General features: G+C 42.8%; 1 protein-coding gene across 5 annotated transcripts in view; it reads right to left on the minus strand.

Annotated features, from left to right (window-relative positions):
- Positions 1–21,800, minus strand: part of COLQ (collagen like tail subunit of asymmetric acetylcholinesterase) — a 43,390-nt gene extending 21,590 nt beyond the window's left edge. For 3 of the 5 annotated variants that reach the window (XM_074574948.1, XM_074574945.1, XM_074574944.1), the window contains exons 1-6: positions 21,560–21,755; positions 9,035–9,147; positions 7,135–7,239; positions 4,532–4,576; positions 3,860–3,886; positions 2,089–2,160 (exon numbers count right to left, since the gene is read on the minus strand). In XM_074574948.1, coding sequence (XP_074431049.1) covers positions 2,089–2,160; positions 3,860–3,886; positions 4,532–4,576; positions 7,135–7,239; positions 9,035–9,147; positions 21,560–21,665 — 468 coding nt within the window. In that variant the 5' untranslated portion in view covers positions 21,666–21,755. Of the gene's footprint in view, positions 1–2,088; positions 2,161–3,859; positions 3,887–4,531; positions 4,577–7,134; positions 7,240–9,034; positions 9,148–21,559 lie in introns of all 5 variants that reach the window. The other 2 variants (XM_074574949.1, XM_074574946.1) reach the window with 2 other exon arrangements.
- Positions 21,801–26,384: the final 4,584 nt, after the last annotated feature.

Here is a 26,384-nt window from a genome sequence, read left to right on the forward strand (position 1 = left end):
AGATGCTATTAAAGGACACAAAAGCGAATTAGCGGCAGCAGTGCATCCTTTTATTGCATAAAGGTGCATTGTCTCTACCCAGCCTCACTTCCACCGAGTTGCAGAAAAGAAAGGTACTTTGCTGCAAGCCTTTATGGCTTGGGGAGGCACAGTGACTACTTTTATCATAGTTCTGAGACATCATGTGCTTTACAGTGGTTTGGAGACAGTAAATCATGAAAAGGCTTTACAGCAACTTCTCTGGCTGCTGTCAGATAATTATATCTAGGGTGAATTACGGAGTGGTCTCTGCAGACCTGCAGCAGCCCTACCGGCAAATACAGTTGGCTCTCATTCTCCTTTGGCTTTCACTGTTCTAGTAGCGGAGCGGATTTTCACATTGGCTGCTGCCATGGCAGAAGTTCAGAAAAGACTTGAAGAAACAAAGTAGGAGGAATAAGAATTGGATCAAGGCTGTGTCTAAGAAAGAGAAGACATGTAATGAGACCCAGCTGAAGAAATAGAAGGCGCAGAGATGGGAATAATGAAAAAACCCAACAGCTTACTGGAGATTTACAGCAAGAAGATAATGCAGTGAATGTCAATAGTGAAGATGAATATCAGGAGTTTGGGAAGATAGAGCTCAGAAGACTAGAAAGGAAAGAGAGACACAACCAATGGAAGTGAGCACAGAGATCTGCTGGCGTCTATTCAACTGGAGCCTTCATTGACAGGCAGGAAACAGAAATTTATAAAGACCAGAAGTGAAAGTGGGAACCCCTCTAAAGAACAGAGACAGGTGTCAGAGGAGACAATAAAAGCAGAAGAATGGGAATTAAAGAGCAAGTAGGACTTGCAGTCCTACTACCCAATGTGAGGGATGCTTCTAGGAGTGTCATGAAAAAGCGTTACAATAGACAAAGAGGAGATAAAATCAAAATTAGGAAGACTTCATAAATAAAACTAGAGCTTATATAAGGAAAAGGCCAAGTGAATGAGTTTTCTGACTGCTCTGTTCTCAGTATTCAGACTGATGGAACAAGGTAGTTGGAAGTTCCTTCTCCCCTCACTGCTCCTACAATGTATTTGGGAGGACACCGTTTCTCATCTCGCAGTTCAAAGCAAACATTGACTTCTTTTTAGTACATAGTCTCTTGTTGCTTGCCTACATTCCTACATACTATAGTATTATGTTCCTCATCTAATGTAGCTGTGAAGACCTTAAGGGTCTACTTCCCAGCGTGGCTTGAATTCAGAAGTCATCTACTATTATTTTTGCAGTAGCAAGAGCTATCGCATCATGTTCTCTGAGCTGGGGGCACCAACCTTCATGGAGCAAATGAAGAGTCAAAGATTTAATGGAAAATGCAGCTTTGAACTAAACATTGCGTGCAGTCCTTTTGCCTGATACATACTAGATTGCAAAAAAGTTGTCTCAAAAGTCCCAGTAGAAACTTTGTATAGTGTGGCTCCTATGAAGAGCTGTATACCTTTTGCATAAGGTAATACTCAGTAAAGGACTGTCCTGCAGCTTTTTTATAATAAATGCAGATGAAGCGTTCACTCTGCAAAGTGTGTCCTGGCATTTCTTCTGCTGTTGGCTATAAAAATCGTAGGAACGAATGTTTGTTTGTATGGGAAAGAACTTCAAATATCTGATCAGCAGTCCATGTGTTTTGTAATCTCTTTCCCCTGATACCAGCCCGGTATTTTCCTTGTGATCACATGGACACCCAGTTACGCTGCCAAGAAGTCCAAACTCAGGCAAAGAGATCGTCATAAAGAGCAGACACAAAAATGATGGTGAGTTTTGAAACACTGATTCATGTGCTGGTGAGACACCAGTGGTTATCAATGAGTCTTCTTTAGATTGATTTTCAATTTTCCTTTGACATATTTTAATCAACACAAGAAGTGCTATAGGGGCTAGGCTGAAGGTGGAGTAACCTAACCTTATTCTGGGCAGGTCAAATGGCACAAGCACAGGTGTCCTTGCACTGCTGCAACTTCCCAGCCTCCAGCAGATTGCGGTTTAGAGACGTCCCAAGACATCTGTTGTGTTCAGATCATGAGGTTTAACGGGTTATCCCATGTGAATTTCAGTCTTACCTTCGGTCCCACAGGTCCAGGCCATCCCACTGGTCCTGGCATCCCAGGGACACCCGGGGGACCTGGTCTACCCTTGAACGGAAAACACCGATTACAACCATTCATTTAACATCGTTCCTATACACAGGCCTCCACTGCAGACAGAAGTCATGGAGGAATATAGGTTTTTGAGGAAAAGACCTGCAAATTCTTCTTTACCTTGTTTTTAATACAAAAATTGCTATCTCATATTCATAATATAGTCTGTGTTGATGCTACTGGAAGAGGTGTGGGCTTGCAGAAATACCAGGTTATACTGATTCAAACAAGCAGATTAGCTACAGGGTAAATCTACATGCAGTCAAAATAATAATCCTTAAAACCCAATATCAATAACTTAAATCCTCTTTTCATTTAATAAGAGGAAGTAAATAAAAAAGACTTGCGTGTAATTACATGAGTATGAATCCAATTTACATTAAGAACAGAATGAAATATTTAACTAAGATATTCCTATTTTCATTTACTATTATTCTTATTCTGAACGTTCTCACATTACTAGCTATAATTCCTCTTTATTAGCTGCTATATGACTAGCAATAACTACATACATACAGTTATTTATCTATTTTAATTACTGCCTGTAAATCACTCTTTGAGTATCTCCTAAAATGCTGCAGAATACTGCTGCCCACCGCTTTACGCCACTTGACAAAATAATCTGATAAATGTCGTCATGACATCTGAGGCTAAGAGTGACCTCCCACAAGCCAGACAGCTTTTAGCAGGAGTTGTACTGTTCTATTTCCAACCTGTGCAACTTCTCTTTTGGGAGATACTATCTTTTGTCAGAAGAGTAAGTACTGATGCACTGCGTTTAAGGTTTGCACTTCCTTTTAGGTTGGTGGGTGACTCTCTCTGAGATGTTACTGTTTTGAACACTTCAATTTATACAAGTAATTTTTATTTTTTTTTACCGTAGGGCATTTGCAATTTAGATTAAATAAAAATACCTCTTTTCCTTATGTGCTTCGTATTTATTTGAATTACTAATTGGTAGCTGGTGTTAAAATCTTTTGTATATTATTAGAAGGGTGTTAAAATCCTTGGTATATTATTAGAAGGGTACTTCTTTTCCTGGTTAGTGACTACTCCCTGCATATCTCTGATTTCATCCTGCATTTCTGTCTTCTTTTAAAGTTAATTACATTAAATGGAGGCACTTAGCGACTGAGATAACGTATTCTGTTTCATCACATGTAGGGGCACATATTTTTGACAATATATCATGGCTCGTATGTCACCAAGCTTAGGATTGTAGTCAGCATATTGCGTTGATGCCAAAACTCTGTAAGTGTAATCATTAATGAATATTTTTCCTTCTGGGCTATTTGGTTGAGCCTTGTTTTGACTTTGGAGCAGGGGAAAGTTTGATTTTGCTCTGTTTTTTTTTAATACACCTTTTATGATAGCTCCTACACTCTTCTGCCTCTGTCTACAGAGACATGGTTCAGATAATTTCCCACTCTGTTATAATTGTCTGGCCAGAGCCACACGTTTTTACTGAGGGAATCCGTTGAATCCAAACCAGCTGGGACAGGTCTCCAAGACAGAGAGCCCAGCTCTCCAGCCCTGCACCCGGAGCACCCTGCCACCCATCCTGGTACCAGGGGAAGCAGCACAAACAGGTTAAATTTCAACATTAGCTAATTTTATTTAACTATTATCTGCAGCACTCTCTGACAGCTGCTATGTGTCAAGTACTAGACCCGTGTCTGAGACTTGTTCATACCTTTCTTCCTGGCCTGCCAATCTCCCCCTGCCAGAGAAAGGAACACGTTAGTCTCATAGGCACCACACATATTGGAAATATCTTTATGTTCAAGACTTTGCTTCCAAGGTAAACTGAGAAGAATTACTTTAACAGAACTCCTTGGTCTTTGCTGTGTTTTCAGCCCTAAATCTACATTCACGCCCTTGTATAGCAAAGCATGTAATTAAGGTTCTTTAAACATCATCATGGAGCAAATGCTTTGCAGATCTGAAGCCATAACTCAACATATAAGCCATTTTTAGTATCTGAGCTGACCCATACAATTAACACTGCATACGAGAGCTCCGCTTCTCATGTCCTCGCAGAGGGACAAGGTGGTCAAAGGCTGCTGGATCAGTAAGATCCCTGGCTTGTGCACCTGAGCTGCTTTCTTAACGCATGCTGTAGACCTAGGTAGCTATCATGAGAAGCCATCGAAAATATTTCAAGATTGAAAATAAACACTGAAAGACAAAGATTTAAATTGCAGCTTCAAACCAATTCACAGCTTTCATTCAAATTAAAGCAGAGCCCCACGTCCAAAAGGCCCACCAGTGACTAAACGGACAAGGAAAAAAGTGAACACAAGCCCCCCATCTCTTTCCTTTGCCCCGTCAAAAACATATCAAACTCCTTAACACAGACACTTACTTTCTCCCCTTTTGGTCCCATTATACCAGGAATTCCTCGTGGACCCTAGGGAGAAAAGTGAATACATTAGTAATAAGCACTTGTTGTTGTCTTCCCTCCTACCCCTGTCCCTGTGGGTGTCTCCTGGGAACAGTATGAACCCACAAGGTTGAAGTGTTGATGTGGTGTTTGAACACGGCCCCTAAATGCCAGGTCTGTGCCACCGCTGAACAGCAGGCTGGAGAGTTGGACTGACATGAAAAGTGCAGGGACATCTAGATGAAAAAGACCAGCAAGATAAAAAAGGTCTGGGGCAAATGAAAGATGAGAAGTTATCGGAGTCCTGAAGAATTAGCAACAATGAGGACACGGAGACACCGTGTCAGCTGGCAAAGGAGGTCAGCCAAAGGGGTGGTAGGAGAAGTGGCACAAAACACGTGGGACGGGCTCTGCAGTGTGGTATGGACATGGAGGATTGACACCACTTTTGAATCCCAAAGATATTTCTCTCTCTCAAATGAGGCTGATTCTCCTTTCAGGAGACTCCTTAATCCAGGTAAACCTTGAACCCCATCTCGGAAAAAAAAATATGAAAACCAGTTTTGTTTCTAAATAGTTTAGTTCACAGACCACTTTTTATTTTTGAATGACTAAGGAAAAAAGTCCCATGAGCCTGCAGCATAGGAGCATTAGAATCACCGTACTAATCACTCCAGGTTTGGATCCTGGCTGTCTTACACTGTCGAAACATGATCAGATTGTACATGAATGGGAGCAAAGTGTACCCTCAAAAGCAAATTATTCCAGATATTTTAGTCAGTAGACTTACTTGAATTTTCAATAATGTAAATGAGAATGCACCCTATTAGAGTCAGAGCTAAATTTTATTTTATTTCTTTCATTTTCCTTTAGATTACACATGGGAGGAATTATACTCTGAGTTACATCATTACAAATCTAATTCTCCTTCTTATGAAAAAGTGTTAAAATTCAGCTCTGAGTCAACAGGATGAGCTTTTACAACTCCTTTGAAAGTCACGCAAGCTACAGCAGAAAAGAATTCAAAAATACTTCCTAGATTTTTTTTTGTAATGGTATAAAAATATTTCCCAGAGGACTGCTGGCTCTAACATTGTCCCATTATAAGACACAGTCCTGCAATTTATAATTAAAAATTCCAAAGCCATGTTACACCTACCCTACTGTCTGCCATTGTGATAAAATCTGCCAGCCTACTCCATTTAAAAATATTCTTGGAGGGATCACAGGTCATTTAGTTGCAAGATTAATATTATTTATAGCAATGGACCTTGCAGAACAATAGAATTGATATTACTGCTCTTCCAATTTAAGTCAGAGAGAGTACTAAGGCGATTTCTTTTTAAAAAGGCAGTCTAGCAAAGACTGAAATAACAACTGCTTCTTTCACATGCAGTGCAACTCCGGATCGTGGCCAACCACACTGCGGGGCTGTCTCATAATGCAGAGAAGACTTTTCTTGTAATGCAGGTGGGACAGGCCTCCTCCTGCGTCTCAGCAAAGACAAAACGGCAGAACAGAAAAGCCAAGGTTCATAAAACAAGACTTTGTGGCTTTCATGTTGCATCTTCTAGGTTATTTACAAATATCTTCTGCAGTATCGACTTCTAAATAATTAAAGCTAAGCCCTTTACTATGATGCACTGTCCTTACTTTTTAAGCAGTATTTGGGTGCTTTTTAACAACTACTCAGGCTGCCAAAGCCTTTAGTCACAGCTTTGCTGCAGCAACGGTCCCATGCCGTGCCTGCTATTAGCTGTACGGTAATAAAACTGGCACCCAGGTGGCTCGAGGAAGATCACTGTCCCAAAGCACCAGGCATGGCACATAGATAGGGACCGCCGGTGCCCCAGGAGAGACTAGAAGTACCTCTCCCTGAGAGGCTGTATTTTCCTTCGGAGGGAATTTACTGAAAAGGAAAGGCAGATGGGTGATCTTCTCTGCACTACACAGGTGTTCGCAAAAACCTTCCCCCTAGAGGTGGACTAGTTCCTCAGAAGATTTTAGAATGTACAAATAGTAGAAAATGAAATGGGAGATCAAAAGGACTGGCCCAAGGCTACCTGTAAAGTCAGAGGCAGAGATATCACAGGTCAAGCTAGGAGATCCCACATCTCCTGAATCCCATCCCACTTCCCCTCCTTGTCTCTGAAGTTTACTGTAGGTGTTTGACCTCTCAGGGATGCACTCCACTAACATTCAAGTTCATGGCACCTGTTGTGCATCCACTCCACGGGCTCTTTCCCTCACAGAAAGGACAAAAGAGTCTGACGCAAAGAAAAAACTAGTGAAGAGCCTCTGATGGAAGTGATTGCACCTCCCAGATTTTTGATGGGTGCTACCCACTGTAAAACTCCACAAAAATTAAGGGTGAACTTGAAACTGACTGGATTATGCCAGGCAGGGATGAGAACATGGGGTAAAAAGCCTACATGATTTGTGCACAGTCATATCAAAATGAAATTAAGCCAGAGCTTGGTATGCTTATTAAGCGGTAAAAAGCATTTGCAGATGTTTCACATCTTTGTAAGGACCTTGGAGCAAGTGAGAGAACGATGTGGTTTTATCACAAACGCAGCACTCACCTGGGGGCCAGGAGGCCCTGTGGGGCAATACGATCCGGGCAGGGAGGAAGCCTGCATTATCTGGAGCTCCAGACACAACTCTTTCATATCCAGGGCAAGCAGCTTCTACGTAACATAAAGCATACGAGTGAATGTGCAGCCACACGTAGCATGTTGGAAAAATGCATAAATAAACAGCCATCAAACGCTACAGCCTCAAGAGAATTTATTTGCTCCCTCAGGGAGAAGCCTAGGGTTTGTCCCAAGGTTATCTTCACGGATGCTTGAACATTAGCACATCGGCACAGTGTCCTTCCCCACGTTTCCTCCTTCTCCTCCTGTCCCAGAGGCGCGTCGCAGCCAGGCTGTCACACGCCCCTCCAAGCCAGCGTGGGACCCTGGCCTATTCTTGGACTTGACCCTGCTCTCTCCATCCCACTTTACAAGTAGCAGCAGCAGCTCCTCTCCAAAAATAGCGTCTTTGCTCTAATAATAGAGACTACGCTCAGTGGGGGTATAGGCAGCATGAACTTCGCTCCAGAAGATACTAACCCACAGGCATTCATTCACTGCAGACCTTTAATGATCAATGAACGGCTAATCTTTTGACTTCAAATATAGGCTTGCGTGAGTAAGCTGGCTTATTTATGTCCTGTGACAAAAGCGATCTCCTCTGGAAATGCAGACGAACACAGAGCCAGAGGCACTGGGTTGACAGAACTAATCTTCAGCTTCCAAGTGAAAAGCCATTTTCCAGAAAAACTCCAACTAGAGACTCCAAACACAAACTGCTTGTAGTGAATTCACATGGGTCCCATCCTCCTAGTAACTACTTAGTTTTATCTCATGTTTTTATGGGGGAGATGGTTTGAAGGGTGATTTTATGCTCAGATTACTCTCTGAGCTGCTTGGGACCTTGGTCCCAACCTCCTCCTCACTGAAGGAGTACATCACATTCCTAGGGAGATCTTGTCCTCCTGGGTCTCCTTTCTGTGGAAATCAAGGCATAAGGAGGGGAGGGGATGAGAAAAGCGGAGGCAGCTAGATTTTGGTTTGGAGGGTATAGCACCCTGATCTCTCTGAAGACAATGGACGGTTTTACACTGTGTTTTTTCTTAGGTTAGTTCCTGTCAGAGATCTTTCTAATCACTATTTACATAACACTAGCTATAATCACAGCATTTACACATAGTAGAATTTGCATATAGTCTTTGCCATAGTAGAATAAAGAAATAGGAATTACTCAGTAGGTAGTAAAATTCTTTGTGTTGGGATGGAAAATATATTGGAGTTAATAGACCCTGGTAATAAGTGCTATATCATTGGATCCCGTATGTTTCATATGTTAACATATGTGTATGTATACATATCATATAGAGCAGGTACATGCCTAGGTGGGTGAGTGAAAACTCCATACTAGCAACCCAAACATGTCTTTCTTGCTGCAAAATGAAATGATGGAAATAGATTCCATAGGAGGATTTCGGGACCTTCATTTCATCTACTGGGTAAGGGAAAAGCGATGCAAAGCAGGACACATGTATAATGCATACTCTGAAATCATTGCGTAGGATGGGAAATGGCCTTTCCGTCCTTACTTGTTTTATTGCATTTCTATTTCCTTTAGCTCAGGATTGCCTTATTCTTAGGAAGGTCCCAAAACAGAGTAAGGAGAATATTTTAAGTTACCTGAACTAGCTGCTTGAACAAACCCGGCCCTGTTTCATTCTTTGATCTACCTGAGATTTATTTCAAGCCCCAATCTGGGATGTTGAATGATTGTCCTAACAGAGCCACAGCAACACAGCCAGACAGATTTGCTGAGGGACACCATGAAGCAGTGCTCGAGAGGATACTTCAGTCTTTGTGAAACACAAAAAGTCATGTAAAAAGAAGAGAAAGGTTCCCGGGCCACACTTACAGTGCTCCAGCCGTGCCTGAAGTGCGGTGGTGGAAACAAGGGTGGTGGAGGAGGGCCAAGGAGGCAGCACGCTCTGCGGTTGAGCTGTTTCTTCTGTTCCAAACAAGGGAGATCTGTTCAATACAAACACTCATCCGTTGTCTTGAACACCACAAACATTTCTTACAGAATAGGAGGAGTTTTCATTCCACAGGATTTTTCTACATCCTGTGCATTGACTGTAACACTGTAATCCAAGCAGGGATTTAAGAAACTGGGTGGTCCCTAAAGTCTGTAAGATCCTTCTTGTGCTGAAGGCTATGTAGATTTCTAAGCTCTTAACGTGGCTATGACACAGGCTGGTTTTGGAAAAGTTCAGATAGGCAACATTAGAAAATAAATGGAAATATTTCTCTCTCTCTCCCCTCCATGTTCCAAAAGTGTATTAGAAAAAGCATCTTCTGGTTCTCATTACTGCCCACATGCCACCAGGAAGCACTCCATGCTATTGCCACTAACCTTCCCCATGGACCTAATGGCTTCAGGCACTCGTGTGATAGCAGAGCGGGAAGTTGTTCCACAGCACATTTGCTTGTATTTCCCTTGGTACTGAAACCAAGTTGCCTTATTTCTGATTCATGCATCATCCCTAAGAATAAATGTTCTGCCGCACACATTTAGCTGACAGTTTTGCCACCAACTGACTGGTAAGATGGGATCTCGGTTGTGTTCGGCAATGTATTTAACCTTTTCTAAGAGATAAAATTCCATCAACAATATAAGAAGCCATAACCAAAGATTCACAGAGAAAGGATGTGAAGAAGATGAATTTATACTGTGGGATTTTGTTTCTAAATCTATTCATTCCTTGGGAAATACATCTCTAATCAGGGCGGGGGCCTTCTGCAAAGGTTTTGCCAAGGACAGCAAACATTTATTTATGTCTGTTGGTTTCTTCCTCTGGCTAGTGGCAGCTGGAATGGGTGTCTGTGAACTGAAAGGTGGCAGGGAGCCAAATACAGTAGGAAGAAAAGCCTATGGTGAAGTATCTGGTATTAATAGAAAATCTCTAAATTAAGTTTCTAGGAAGACAAACCCGACAAAATTGCTAGATTTGTGGGCAAATCAATCGCAGGCTGGATATTAGTCACGTCTCAAGGTAAGGCAAGCTTTCTAAGGGACAGAGATACTTCTAGTTTCTCAAATGTCTCAGAAAATGTATCGCATCAGTTCCACTATGCCTCGTTAATGGGGATAGCATTTTCTCAGGCCTGATGAGCAGAAAAGAGCTGCCCAGAGGAGTGTGATTCAGCAGCATTCAGGGGTAGTTTATGTTATCCAGATTTTTTTCTCTATCGGAACACTATTTGCGATGATACCTTTGAGAGATGAGCCAATTAAAGTTTGAAATGGTCCATAACGAAGACACTTTCTCAACTTTTCCTCACAAGTTCGAAACTCAACTTAAAACTTCAATTTAAGAGAAAGGTGGAAGATCTATAATAGAGAAAAATAGAGATATATTGTTTCGTTTAAAGCTTTAAATACATACTGCAAATGCCAATGCCCTTTAAAAAGTGGCAAAGGTTTGAGTTCGCCTGTCTCCAGTTCTCACAAGCAATAAATACAAAGATATGTAGTTAAGTTCTGTATTGGCTTATCCTGAATTCAGTCACTCTCTCCTACACTCAGGTATGGCAGGTGGATTTGACAGAAGAGGGAGCAAAAAAAAATGAGTGAGTCACAGAGTGAGACCTACGTATATATATGCATGACTGCTATAATTTGATCTTCCAATAAGCACTGCATCTCATTGGTGTGGATTTTATAACTGCAATAGATCCAAGATGTACCACCATCACCGTATTTGGCTTGGTTTGCGTATCACAAAAGGGTTACCTTGACAGGCTTACAGGCTCTCTGCAAACACAGCGTATATTTTTAGGCTCCAGGTTAGTTTTGTTTGCTAAGCACAGCTTCAGAATGCTCCAGTCCCCTTCAGTGGAAAAAATCTCAGCCCAAGAATAGGACTGTCATAGTTTTCTGTGAAATGTGAAGACCCTGCCTACACAGAGCGTGTGTTTACATATCTCATATGGAAACTGCTCTTTCAACAGCTTCATTATCAAAGAACATATTCAATAGAAGGAGGAAGACAAAATGAAAACCTCCTTATAGGACTTGTCTGAGTGGCAAATGATTTCAGAGAACATAAAATTTGTAATAGTCAGCTTTAAAATAGAAAGTCTTTATCATTTTCAAACTCAAATTATAGTCTGGACTGTAAAAATATGTTAATCTAATTCAAGGAAGTGACTGTATAAATCTATGAGTATATTGGTGATGGTTGCGTCAGAAAATAGCAGATTTTAGATAAACTGTTGCAATGGTTCATTTTGTTCCTGCTTGCTTCTGACCACAGCTGGAAGTTGGGAACTCTTATCCGGGATGGTCCCACGCAGAGGCAGAGAGGAGCCTTTACCCAGGCTGAGTCCTCCAGAGCAGGGCTCGTATGAGGTCTCTGAGCCCTAGAGCTGATCCTAGAGCTGACCTTCAACCCTACAAACTCCCTGGGCTGCAACAGAGATACTGGAGAAGTGCTGTCCTGGGTTCAGGTTAGATTTACAGGATTTCATTGGAAAAAAAACGTAAGTAAACCACAAACATGACTTTTACCCTAAAATCTAAAAGCTATAGGCCAACTGTCAGGAGGGAAGGACAAAAAAGGAAAAAGATACTTAACATGTGTTTCCCTTCCTATTTGTGACCACATTCATCCAGCAAGCCCTGACGGGAAGCCAAGCTGCTATCCAGACGCTTGTCACCCCGACAGCAGCGCTGGTGGCCTGCCCAGCTTGCACCGGGCAGGACTCTGCTAGACAGAGACCTCTGATGGCTGACACCCCATCACAGGTGCTTCTCCCACTTGGATGGCACTTGCCATTAATAATAAACGAGCTGGGCAGCCGAGTCAGTTAATGATGTGGGCTTGTCCAGCTGAAACTGAGACTTTCATCTGCTTTGTTGTGGTTCATTCAGGCTCCTCTCACCCTCCTTGCGAGGAGAGAGCAGCGTGCCACGGGCAGCAGCCACCTGGTACCGTTCTGTACATCTATTGCAAGGTGACTAAGGTGCTTTTTCCTTTTAAGTTAGGAAAGTTTAAGAGCTTGTCAAAGGTGCCTTTTGACAGCCATACAGGTCAAAATCCTTTACTTACAGAGCAGATACAAGCAATACTCTCTCCTTTAAAGCCCCAAAGACATTTGTCAGCACTGACAACAAATACTTCTTTAAAACGTGTTTTACAAAGCTTTGTGACACAAAAATATGCTACAAGCACATATAATACGGCCTAGGCCTGGAGCTGGTTTGGACAGTCAGGTTGGTGAATGGTCTGCATCTCTCAGTACCCCTTTGAACTTAGACCTTATAGTTGATGGCCTAAATATATCTAATAGCTAATATAAATATGCCAAAGAAATATATCAAGCCCTACAGCTTAGGTACTGTTGCTTGTGTGGAGGAGGCCGTGACCCAGGAAGCTCCCGTGGGAGTTTTGGGATGAGACGCAGGACTGCGGCTCTCCCCAGCTTCTGCTTTCCTCCTGAAATGGGGCTTCAGAGTCTTTAAGGAACAGAGCAAAGCTGATCAGAAATTAATTCCCCATCCTTCTGACAGAAAATGAAAAAGTCCAGCTGAAACCTTGCAAGTTTCTTTTCAGCTAAGAAAAAAAAAAAACCAATAAAAATTTGAAAATACCCTGTTTCTAATCCCCAAAGTGGCTACGGGCTGTGGCAGCAGTACCGTGTGCATTACCAGCTGGCGCACACTCAGAGATGTCATAACAAATAAATAAATAAATAAATAAATAAAGGTATTGAAAAATCAGTCGACACTCAAAAAGCTTGACAATAGCACGAACCCTGGCACGCTGCCTGGACGGCGGATCTCGGTGTTCATCCGGCCGAAGGAGCAAGGACGCTTTGTCTCCTGTCCCCACCTAAGACTCATCCCGCATCCCCCAGGATCCCCTGGTACCTCCCGAACGCTCACAGGCGGCACTGGGGCCCCAGGCAAGCCCTTCGCAGCCCGGCTGGCCAGCAGTAGGCAGCTACATCCTTGCAGGTCAGCCTTAGAAAACACTGCAGAAATGGCAAGACGCAGGAAAGCGAAGGGGCATGTGAGATTTCTAAGTGAGGGAAAGGCCTTTTGCTCCCTATACGCAAATATTTCAGACACTTAGTCTGTGTGTATGTGTGAGGGCAACGCCTATGCCAAAAGATCATATACTGTTCTCTCCGATTGAGTGCAGAAGGAAAATTCGATCAGAAAGAGAGAGGAGCATTTGCTTGGGTTGGCTCTGTGCTCCAGTTTCACAAGAACACAAAAATCCCAATGAAATTTGAAGTGTGGAACACTTAAATGGGTTATAATATGGATTTACAAAATAAACCCATGGCTTATAAATCCCAATAACCACAACAGGGCTGTTTTGTGCCATTTTCCTTCTGTTGCCTTCCATTTGCAGAGGTCCAGAGCTCTGCTAAATGATGTTGACAACTCTGTGCCCCCCTTCAGTGCATGAGAAACTGAGGCACATAGAAGTTAAGCAAGTCCCCCAGAGCCATGGATGACTCAATTTCTCAATACGAGAATCAGAGTTCCAGTCTGGTAAATCACAGTATCTCGTCTCAGTTGTTTCATGAACCGGATTATAAAACTCAACTGCTTGTTACACAACAATATCAGAAGTGCTCCAAGTGTTAAAGCCTAAGAACCTGCTACAACCCATAAAAGAGCCTGAAACCCTGAAGGTTAATGCAAGATGGCATCTGCGCCAGCCCTATGCAGAAAGATTTCTGCATATCAGTCATTGATACACAGTCCTCTCCCACTTTACCTGTGAGATCAGTAGCAACAAAGCAGAGAGACTCCAGTGCCATCCTTCCACAACTGCAAGATCGTAATCTGTCAGTGCTGGCGGGGATCAAAAGTGTACTTGTCTTTGATGTTGCTCCACCATATGCTCAGACAGTCCCAGACAATCCCTATGAGACTGTGGATGTTGCCGTACACTCAGAAAGACTTCAGAGAAATGCCTTCAAATTCCTCTTTGAAACTTTGCTACCGTGGATTAAATCAATTCCTCATGACTCCCTCGCTGCAGCAGATTCACAGCCCGGCTGACTTTGTTCTCCTGCCTTTCACAAAAAATAACTCTGTATTGACTTGGTATTGTAAAAAGCCATTACCTTTGTAGTTTCAAGAAGCTAAAAAAAAATAATCCATTGACACTTTTCCCTGGGTAGAAGAAAACTGAAATAGTAGTACTGCCTTATTTAGACAAAGCATCTCCCTTTACTTGTGTGCATTCCCCGAGTGCATGCATTTACGCATACACACTTGCCCGTTCCTGGGAAAAACGGTTAACAGCTTCTTTTCTTTCACCCACTGTCTCAGCCCTCTTCTGCATTCTTCCTATATCCATCTTCTCATCCCAAATGCCCTTTCACCATTACAGTTGTGTGATTACAGAAAGCATACCCCCAGTTTCCTTTTCATTAAAGCAGTGATTCCTTGGAGAGGAGAAAGGAAGAAACAGAACATCTAGTTTGTGGTCTGTTAATTCCTGTGGGGTTTTTTCCTCTCCCTCCTATTTCTGGTCTCCCTCAAAGAATTCCCTCTGTAACCGATGGGCTTTCCCAGTTCTCTTCTACCTACTAAGCTGCAACACGAAATAGGGCACCTGGACGTGTCCTATTTTGCGTTTTGCATTGAAGCTGAATGTGCCCCCTGGTTTTGCAATCACACAGCATCCTAGCACCAAGAGTTACAGACTGCAGGGATGCATGGCCTATCCTGACAAAAAACTTCCTTCTGTATAATCACAAACGGTATTTTTCTGTAGTTTTAACCAGGACTAGCAGTTTCCTTTGCTGCAATCACGCTGCTGGTGCTCCTGTGCCAATACAGCTCATCTATGGGAAGCCTCTGTGTCCCATATGCACAGGCTTTAAAACCCAAGGAGGCTAAAAATGCAAAGTCACAGGCTGTTTCCTCCCTGTGGAGGGGTTTGAGAATATTGACGAACTGATAAATAAACTGTCTGTAATAGGAGCAGAGGCCTACAAGCACTGCCTACAGGTACATAGGGAATAAACTGATGATACAGCACTTTGGATTGCTTGTTGGTCAAGTTCCCACACTTTCGCTGGAAACACCTGGTTTTTAGGCAGCTTGCATTGCTGTGCTGGAATTTAGGCCTCCACTTCCCAGTCTGGTCACAATAAAAACCTAGTATTCACCACCACGTTCAATACCTGTGGACTACAGATAGTGCTATGCTCAGTCACATCAACGAAACAGCGTGGATAAGCTTGCTCAAACCAGTTGGGCTCTCCATGTCAGCTGCAGCATCGCTTTCAGATGAGGTTCCCTTTTGGACTGGTTGCTGCCTGTCAGAAACATTCACAGGTTATAGAAAAACCTTCGTATAGGTTACTGCTTCCTTCGTTGGAAAGCCAAGCAAGCACCACCTCAGCTCCTGGACTGACCTTTGTCTCTGGCAGCAGGAGCACTTGTTCACCACAAAACAGTGACTGAAAAATACTGGCTTTGCTTGGGTTGCATCTCCAAAGGAGCTTCTACAGCCTGAAGTTGGACACCTGCCTTACTTGTAACACGAACATTGTCCCAGAAAGAAAATCAGAACTGGCCACCAATGTAGTCCCAGCTTTAGGAGCACTTCAGGAGTCCAGGTATCAAACCTGGCTTCTGTATTTCATGATGCCTCTACCCCCATCAGCTCACCACATGAAGACAAATGAGTCAACCTTCCTATTAAACCAGAGGAAAACAGGGGAACCCAGGGGGGACCACATGGACCTCTGACATGCATTTTCTTGAGCGAATGAGAGTTCATGATACTCACCTGAAGCAGCATTTCACTGAACCCTTTCCCCACATTTGCTTTATAGTCACTGAAACTTTTTTGACAAGCCGAGCACCTCGTCACGCAGTAATGACACAAGCAGGTCAGAAGCTCCTTTCCCCTCCTGCATGCGAGACCCAGAGCTGTACTTGAGGAGCCTTGCCACAACCAGCTTCCACCTTCCTCATTAGTGGCTGCGTCCTCTTCTGATTTTTTTCACTGCTGCAAGGCAAATGCCACAACCTCCTGAATTGCCTCTCATGTCCTTTCCTTGTCCCTCACCCACAGAATCAAGTGAGCTTCTACTCACTGGTCTACTGCCAATTTCACAGGACCTCCTGGGGGTCCTTTGCTGTTTCAGCTGGCATCCATCTTCCCCTTGCCCTTCCCGACACGGAGCTGGGTGCAAGCACGAAGTCGCGGGCGGGCTGTTCACCAGGGCGGCTGCTCAGCTCTCACCTGACTCAGCCGAGGCGTTGCACCGTACGCCACCGGACAAGGGTCTATGAATCTTAAGGTAGTTTAATTCCTGAGTATTATCCATATTGACCTGAGCTGGAAACCCAATTTTGCATTCTCGCAGGTTGTAACTACCAGGGGAGAAAGTACAGATAAAGTCAAATCAGGTGCTTCTTTATTTTAACTGTGTTTATTTTAAAGACCCTTTTACTTAAAGAAACAGTAACCACTCCAATACTAGACCGTTACTTTGCTACCTGTCAAAGCCTTTCCCCAGGGGCTGTTCAAGAACCGCCTTCTTTACCAGCGTAGAAGTTTAACCACTACACAACCGCTCTCTTGGTTTAACTTTCTGGCCACTCATTTGGGCTGTCAAATGCAAACGGCCAATTCCAAGGTTATTTTTTTTTCTCAAGCTGAAGAGATATTCTACTGAAAGAATCTGTTTTCTCCCTTCTGTGCTTCTGTCAGCCACCTACATGATCAAAGGCTTTTAAATGCCCAGCTGAGTCCAGCCCCAAGCCCGGTGACTGCCTTCTCTTATGGCCAATGATACTTCGCTTTCCTTCTCCTAATGAAGCTGTAGCCTTTACCAGTGGCTCATTTCCATCAGGCATTTTAATCCAACCAAAGCTTTCCTGCTCGTGTGTGTTCCATGAGAAACCCCTTGACCAACAGCATCAGGATGCTGGGCACCGCCTGGGCCCATGCTGACTTTCGAGGGCAGAGCCCAGCTTCCTTCCCTGGACTGATGGTTTTACCCCTCAAAGATTCACCTCTGCTTGCTGGTCACCCTTTGGGCTGTTTTCCCTGTAGTCTCTGGCTGCTGCCTTTGAGAGTCTTCCAGCTTTTACTGTTGGTCTTATTTTAAATTCCTTCTGCATCTTTCCTACTCCTGCAAGCAGGCTGATCATTTTTTCCCTTGTGATTTTACATAAATAAGTGTTTACATTTACTCTCCTTAGAAATGAAAAATATCTGCCTGACATCTCTGTTTTGACAATATTTAGGGTTCCTGCAGGTTGTTTTGTTAGAGGAAAAAACCCCACAACCGATGATGGTGTCAGATATTCCTTTTACAGAAACCCAGCCAGGATCCCAACTCCCTCAACGTCAGGAGTCACCACTTGGTTCTGTGTTTTCTTTCTCCCACTGTTTCTCTCACAAATGCACACAAATCCCTCTCCCCACAGCGCAGAGACACAATGGGTACCAAGGTCCCCTCCCTGCGCTGCCCAGCCAAAGCTGTCACCCTGCACGTTGCCAACCCGCCTTGCCCATCACCTCAGCTCTTACTGCCCCGACAGTGTTGGTCCACAAGAAAGCTGAGCTGTTTTCTGCAGCCATCCCGTACAAGGTCCAGCTGCTGGTTAATATTATGCCTTCCTGATTCAAAAAGGCTGTGCCACCTGGCCAGTGAGATGTAGTGTTCCTTTTCTTTGGGAAAATAATGGGAATATGGCAAAGAAAGCATGAGGCATACTGCCAATAATGCTCAGATGTTACCATCCCATTTTGTTCCTTTAAATTAATTAACCATATTCTTTTCACAAGGCTTTGTATCAATATTGATCGTAGGAGAAAATTCAATCAAGGGATAAATTTGTGGCATGTGTAAAAGGCAGTTTGGGCCAGAAGAAGCAGAGATACTGCTCTTCTCTCCAGCTATTGCTGGTATTTTAAATACTTTCCCATCTCTTCATAAAACCTTAGAAACCTTCAGCCTGGAGGAGTAGAAGAGGGGAGGACAAGCAAGGAGGGGGAATGGAAGAGAGTCTTTCTACTACCTGAATTTGGAAGGTGGTTTTCTCCAGGTTGGCTCTTACTGGTCCACATAACCCTACTGAAAATGAGTACAAAATTCATGCCTAGTTTTCATTACGTGAGTGCAACAGTGAAGGCACTCACCCATGGATGTCCCACTCAAGTGCAGGAACCTCAGTAGAGCAGAGCTCTGAAAAATAGTTATAAAGGACGCCATCCACACCGTGGCTTAAGGGTGGGATACAACAGGTTACCCTGAAGAGAAACTTGCTGTCTCCAGGAGGGTTGATCTGCCCACCCCTGGGGGTCTTCAGTGTCCCGTGGAACCCCAGCCACAAACTTGAGCATGTTGTAATATTACTCCCTGAAGCATTTCCTCCAGAAATGATGCATCAGCACCAGGAGCCCCTAGACTTTGGAGCTCACATGACATTCAAAATACTTGCAGAAACAAGGACGCACTGTTGCTTGAGGCTGACGGGACTATAAGGTGGAGTTGGCAGCAAAACAGACCAAGATCCAGATTATTCCTCTTTCCCCAATTATTCTACAAACACTTTTCCCCGCTACGGGTTGTTCATCTCTGCTTTCTAGTCACTGCTTTGTGACTCGTAAACATCTTTATTTGTGACCTGTTGCTGTGCAAAGATGCATGAGGACAGAAATAAAAGTACTTTTAGCCCAAAAGTTTTCAGACATACCTGGAAAATACCCAAACATATTCTCCCAACTATAGGAAAGACAAGTTGTTGCTTAAGAACATCCTCACTATTAAATGGGATTAGTTTTAGAATTTGCAAGTACAGAGCTGAAATCCATTCTTTAAATGTGAAATTACATCTTGGTGCCAGATAAAAATAATTGGCTCAGTTGAAAGCCACAGAACATTTGAGAAACCATTAAAGTAACTGGGAATTTAGATGGAATTAATTCACCTTCTGTACCTACTGTGAGATTTCTATCAGAAAATAGAGAACGTTTTGCTTTTTTTCTTAAATGTTTCTTAAAATACAGATACAATCAAAGGACTAAAGGAATTTTTTTATTATGTCATCAGACGCTGCCTGGGGAGCCCTGGGGTCCCTCGTGGACAAGCCCCAGGGGCTGCACCGTGGAAAATATTCTACTGCGAAGAGTGGAGTCTGGCCCTAAGAGCAACCAGGCAGCATTTGCTGCTACTAACAGCCAGTTTCAAGGGCTGTAGGCACAGGTTACTGTTTCATGATGTGATATTTGGGTGGAAAATTAGTCTGCACCCCCAAATGCTCTTTTGACTTTGACACTTTACCATCCTTAACATTAAATCTGGACGTGTGGCACTACTGCTGTAAAGTATTTTTATTGCTGTGCAATTATTGTTATTCTGTCTCAGCTTTCTCACTGGTGCAGATTTAGGGATTCAAATGGTGTTCATAGCTCCTTGTTAACATAGCTGAATTACTGATGAAATACTAAAATATCCTCCTGCCCCAAAGCACCCATATGGACAATAAGAGGCTATGTGTTTTCCTTCATATTTCCCTCTTCTACTACATTTTCAGCAGATATGGGAACTTTCCCCTCAGAAGAGAAAGGACTTGTTTGTTGTACTGTTATTTTTCAAGGGAACATTCTAAATGGCTTCTCTAGACACACAAGTGTTTGCCATAGGAGAAAGGCCAGGCCACGCAGGCAACGGAAACGTAAAATTCTTGTTTGCCTGGGTGGCAGCTACAAGCATCAAGTAAATGTAAAGCTCTTCAAAACAATTTTTGAGATCTAATAACTTACATGTTATCACAAAGCAATTTGCAGTATATCACAGAAAATAAATCTTGATGATTTCTGTACCTCAGCATTAGCTAATCTCAACATAATGGAAAAAGCATACCCAGTTTAACAGAAAAGATAACAAATGTAAATGCTTTTTAGCATCCTATAGAGCTTATCAGAAAAAATTATTAGTTCCTAAAGGTTCAAAAGAATGGATTAAATTGTTTTTCCAAGGATGTACTTCTTTGAACATTAAGCTTGTCTAGATATTATCTTAAAAGCTATCTGAAATGACTACAGAACGCTAATGGCTATGTTATTAAATGCTCTAGGGCCTTTCCCCAAAGGATATCTGCATTACTCTTGTGATCCTCAGAATCTTACGACTTGAATAAGAATATCTTTAAATGAATGGACTGTTCAACCTATTGGGAGTGAAATACAGTGTACTAGCTCTGCACATTTTAAAAGATTTAAAAAAAACCTCTTAGAAGAAATCATGCATACTGTTATCTATCTAGTGCAGAAATCTAACATCTCATACAAGCTACCCTCCTGATCATCCTTCTCTCTTAAATGCCTTGAATATAAACCATCTGGCTCTGTGCTCACACCAGAGACATTAGAGAGAGAGAAAGGCCGCATGTCTTTAGATTCGTGTCTAAGGTTGATTTTATGTACAGTCTTAAAACATACACCCTTTTGGTCACTGTCTTCATCTAAAAGACACGGGGAGGATCTGTAGGTACAGCTGACCTTAACCTACACATCTCAGCTGAACCATCTCAAATTCGCCACCGAAGGAATCTAGGATGTTAGTTAGAAGCACCTCTATTGACAGATGCAGAATAACAGACAGAAGGTGGGAAACAGCAATTTGCCACAAGTTGGTGAAAGTTCCTCAAAGGCGAGATGGAGTCAGAGCTCTCGCCAACTTTCCCCTCCCTTTGCACAGAACGTGGCTAAAGGAAAGTCCCGCTGATGATACTGTAAAATCTATTAAGTGGGATTTCCAGTGCCCTGGCTCAGCTGACAACTAATTTGTTTTGCCTTTGCCTAGCAGGGATTTTCCATGCAGTGGACTCTTGTTTGCTATGTAAGTCATCCGAGTATTTGTTAGTGTCATAGCCAGAGCCAGATGATGTTTATTCTGCTAACATCCAGTCGGACTCCGGCAGCGCTCATTGAGGTCAGGGCTTTATTTATAGAAGCAGATATACATTGAGATTCATTTTCTTTCCCTTGCTGTAATCTACCTAAGCTCATCCAAAATAGAAAGAAACATGCAGACATGCAAGTAATATACTAATTGGGCCAGATCCACGAATTAGCACAGCACCATAGAAGCCAATGGAAAAAAAGCATTTTAGAGCAGCTGATGATCTTGTCTATTATTTCTCCCGGGGAAGGGAAGGGAGGGGTTTAAAACCAGAAATAATAAAGCAAAAAGAACCAAGCAACAAAAATGTCCTGGCATGTGGCAGAACAGGTCAGCAATGCAAAATTCCTCCACCGAGATCTGCAACTGAAGTATTTATTTTTTTTTCCTCCTGTGTTCCCAATCACTGGAAAGTACAGGAATCAGAGGTGCAGAGAAGAGCTCCGAGCAAGGAAAAGTAACAAGACTTAAAGCAATTTACCTGCTGAAACTGAGAAGACATTGTCAACGTACGCAGTCTGAGAGAAAGCAAAGCAGAAGAGAAGCTGCAGGTAAGATCCCCAGACAAGCGGGCTGAGGACCAACATGCTGGCAGCGCCCTGGCAGACTCCAGCTGAGAGGCGCAGGGCTGCTTTGGGGATCTCTCTCTCTCTACCCTTGCTCCCTCTCTGCCTTGCCTGCTCTCTGCCTCTTCCCTGGCTGTGGGATGCGTGTGTGTGTCTGTGTGTGTACGTCTCTCTCTCTCTCTCTCCCCCCCCCAACCCCTCCCCGTGCCTTTAGGAAGAAAGAATGCCAACCATTTCCCATTAAATCTTCTCCTTACACTAGACACAGTTATATTTAACTCCTGTGCTGGATCAGTTGCCCCTATTGTGGACATTAGCTGCTAAAGCTGGGGCATGGGGGATTCTGGTTTTGCTAACAGAAGCAAAAAGGCACTTTGGATAATAATAATGATGAGCAGGAAAGGGAGAAATTACGAACTGGACTATAAACAGCATCCTTCAGTGCAGGCAACCAGACACCGACGTCGAGATGGATAAAATCCCTGATTGATCATCTCCTACAGGTCACTAATTGCCTTAATGAGAGAGATGAGCAGTGACCTAACATCTGCTTATCACTGGTAGTTACGAGTGTTGCAGCTTGTAGTGCAGCTCAGGCTGAGGGATGCCACAAAGGCTTCACAAACCGCAGAACAGGTTATTATTATTTAGGAATTAAGTTAAAATCACAGTATCACTGATAGTGCCAGACACCGTAGGACCGCAAAGACTTTACTGACAGGGTGGAACAGGTGGAAGAAACAATACATGTGCCGTGATGGGGTGAGTGAAACGTTATCAGCTCCGGGGGTGGCGATGGTCAACACACTACACAGCACTGTGGGAAAAAAAACAAACCTCCCTGAAAAACAGCATGTGCCCTTGTTACCTCTTCAAAAGCTCGGTGTTTCTCTGCCTTATTCCAGCTGGCAGCGCTTTGCAAATAGATTTCTGTCCTGTGAATAACTAGCACAGAGATCCTCCTTTCTGCCTGGGATCCGACAGTGGTTTCCATGAAAAGCAGAGGTGCTCCTTCAGCATGAAAACCATCATGACTTCCTCCCTTCCAGATGGAGATTATTTTCTTTGCCCACTGTTTATTGTTGCTCCCAAGACAAACAGGGAAATCTTTTGGATTAATTACAGAATTGATTTTTTTTTTTTTTCACTTGAGAAAAGTACCTATTGACAGATGGGATGACAAGTCCCCCTGGGCGTTAACTCCTACTGAGTACACCACTAAAGGGCAAAGGGATGTATTTCTGCAATTCTGGTTAAACAGCCTTAGCTGTTCTTTTCATTGCAAATACATTAACAAAAACTTTCTAAATGTAATGGTTTGATAGGAACAATCACATCTGCCTTATATATTTCTATCCTTAAAGAGCATGCTTAATATAACCATAATGCTTTCTAAAATCTCTTTCCAGTACTGCAACACTTTGGATAACTGAATTTATTTTTTAATTTAATCTACTTTATTCCACTGTCTGTTACTTTTTAGTATTTGGCTATTTTTAGTGAAGATAGTAGTTTGGCCTCTTTCTTCTTTGACCAAGATAACCATGGATTAAGTAAGTGCCATTAGTTCTCTCCATATGCTGCATCTCAGAGGGAAAGGCACAGTTCCTGCGATGTTTATGATGACAAGCCCTAAGTATGTAAGACAAATCTTCAGCTGCCTGATTATAAAGGTAAGCAGTGGACAATCCCCACACTAGAAGCCTACATGGATGCTGGAGAAAAAAAAGCGTTCAAAAGTTAAAATGTCAAGATTTTATCAAAAGATTCACCTCTGGAAATATTTGATCAACTCAATAGCTAGTCAAAGCAACAAGTGAGTAATTTCAAATCCTCCTGTTGTCTTTTAGCAACAGAACATTTGGTAGAAATTTGTAGTACAAAACACGTTCTGTTTGATAAGGAAATTAATTGATCCAGTAATACTGCAAAGAACCAGGATCACGTAGTAGGACCTGTGTCTTTCCCCTCCTCCCTCACCCCCTTACCAATTTCAGTTCTTGCTTCTTCAGCCTAGAACAGAAATGCACGTTCAAGCAAAAACGCGACAACATCTTGCTTGAAGAATACTGCAAGGAATTTTATCACAAACCACAACCACCCTTCTGACCTGCTCTAAAAAAAGATAGGAACAAAGAATATACCTTTCCCTCACAAGTGTGAGCGCTATATTGAAGTGACACAGAAAGACAGGGCTGCTTAAAATTAAAAACAAAAAAAAGAAAAAGGTTAGCTTTGCAGTCAATTCTTAAGTAGCGATTTTTAATCCACTTTTTCAGTGGAGAACCCTGACTAAAAATGGATGTTTTGTCAACATTCTCCTTTCTTTTGACTTAGCATCTCCATCACTCTCAAGTCTGAGCCTGTTTGACCTGAACTGGCTCCCAGCCACTGCAAGAGCTCTGCAGGCAAACATTCTGCTGTGGAAAACATGCCATCTTCCACAAAGGACTCAAAAGGCACGCTTGGACTTATATTTGAAGGGACCTCACCGTCACAACATAGTGGTGGTTCATCAACTCGTTAGTTTTTAGTGGGATCACCATTAGGTTGACAAAAAGGAGAGCTCTCATGACCAGGCAGCAAGACAGGCCACGTCAAGGTGCAAACACTCACTTTTGTTTCCTCTAATTTTAAGGCATCAGCCAGGCTAAATCTGCTGTCAAGGCTGCTAAAGGTTTCTGTGGGAGAAGAATGAAGTCCATTTAGTCACTTAGCCAGGTGACAGTGTACAAGACTGACACTCCCTGCCAACTGCTCCGCACTAGATGACAGGGATGTACACCTGGTTACACGGTTTGTTTCTGACCTCTGAGGCATCGGCACACGTGAGAAGGGGAAGTGTCACGTAGCAGAGTGAGTCTTACACAGTGCGAGAAGCCTGACAGACGTGTGCTTTCCAGGCCCCCGAGCTGTCTATCATCCGTGAACTTGCTCAGTCAAGCAGTTCATTCCTCCAGCTACTCCCATGGGCCCATGAAGCCAACAGAAAGCCTCTGCTCCCTTCAGCGAGCTCTGCGCCAGGCAGTTAAGGCCAGTGCTCTGAGATTAAAGATAAATCCTTGTCTCTGTCATCCAAATAGCAATTAATAACACAGGATGTTTTTTCTTCCTTCTCCTTTCACTGCAGCTGCTGTTGCTGGCGTGGCAAAAACTCACATTAATATGACTTCATGGTGCAACCACTAAAGAAGATCCCATAAAAATTTGGGAATAAAAATATTTTTTTTAAAATGTTAAAGTTTTGCTATGAAATTACAGATTTGCTAGAAACAGAGGAAGTGTTTCTTTCCGCATAATTCATACTCACGTCTGACCTAGAATTGCTACTGTGATACCAGGAGCCGTGTTCATCGAATGGAAATACGATGGCTTCGGCAGCATTTCTGTTTCAAGGTGGCATCATCTTAAGAAAGAAACACAGCAAAGTATTCACCCTCTGCAGCTTCTGAGTCTTATAAGATACCCCAATGCCCTAAGTAATGTCAAAGGGTTTTGAGGACTTGACTTTAAAAAATTATTCCACAGTGAGAACCCCAGAAGCCCAAATGTCACCTGCAGTTTATTGTTCAAAGACGAAGATCCCCACGGTTTTACCACAGGGAATCAACTGCAGTTTTAAAAATCCTATTTTGAGTAGATGTCACAGCAACTAAAAATGTCAAAGGCCAACCAACACACAATGAAAAAAATATAAGTTTGCACAGTTTACCAGCTCAAGTAGCTGTTGCTTGACCTTTTCAACCCAGACCTGAACTCTTAGAAGTGGGTGAAAGAATCTGCTGATGATCCTATGTGTAAAGAGAATTTATGAACCTATCTTCTCTGTGCAAGAATTAATGAATACTTGTTAAAAAGAAGGTTTCTTCCCACTCCTATCCACTTTTGGTTGGCAGGTCCTTCATCAACAAACCAAGGGAAAATTAATGTAGTTAAAATATCATCAATCTCAAGGTCCTGTATGAACACAGTTCTAGTTAGGAGGACAAAGATAATCGAGACTTTCCAGTTCAAATGCCTGAAAGCTCTTCTGCTGAGTGGGGCAAAGGTAAAACAGCAACCCAGTGTTAATGCAATAATCAGTAACAGATTACGTCTGCAAAGTAGCACAGAAGAATTCTGTTCATTCAATTAGTACAGGAGATGGACAAGATTCTTCGTGATTATATTTTCCTCATTAGATAGATATTTAGCAACAATTGTTTTTCACAATAAAAAATACCTGTTCAAGTTTGCACATCTCAAACAGTTAGGCCTGACACTTAGATTTAATACTTTGACAAGATAGCTAACATTACTTTGGAAGACGGTATTTTCTAAGAGCACAAAGGCAGCTGCTGAAGTAAAAGAGATAGTAAGGGCAGAAAAATAATGAATGGCTTCACCATTTCCTTGATGACTTATTTAGATCTAATTCAGAAGCCCCTATAGGAAGAGACCCACTAACTGCACAACGAAGTAGATTCAACCACATGATGAAGTAAATTCAACCACACGAGGAAGTTCTGACTTAATCGACAGCTCCACTTGCGCCAGTCACCCAGCAGGGTGTCAGGTCACAGGGCAGTCGGCCAGCCAAAGGCAAGCCAGTGCTCGTAAGTCTTCAGGTTACCCCCTGGATGAACAGGGCGAGGGCAGGACATTGATGGCACAACACTGATGTCCTGGTAAAGGCAGGACATTGATGCCTGGCAATGTTCAAAAGCAACCCTTTTTGCAAATTGGCCACTTAATGGATGT

The sequence above is a fragment of the Larus michahellis genome, chromosome 2, assembly GCF_964199755.1.
Source record: "Larus michahellis chromosome 2, bLarMic1.1, whole genome shotgun sequence".
NCBI classification, from domain to species: Eukaryota; Metazoa; Chordata; class Aves; order Charadriiformes; family Laridae; genus Larus; species Larus michahellis.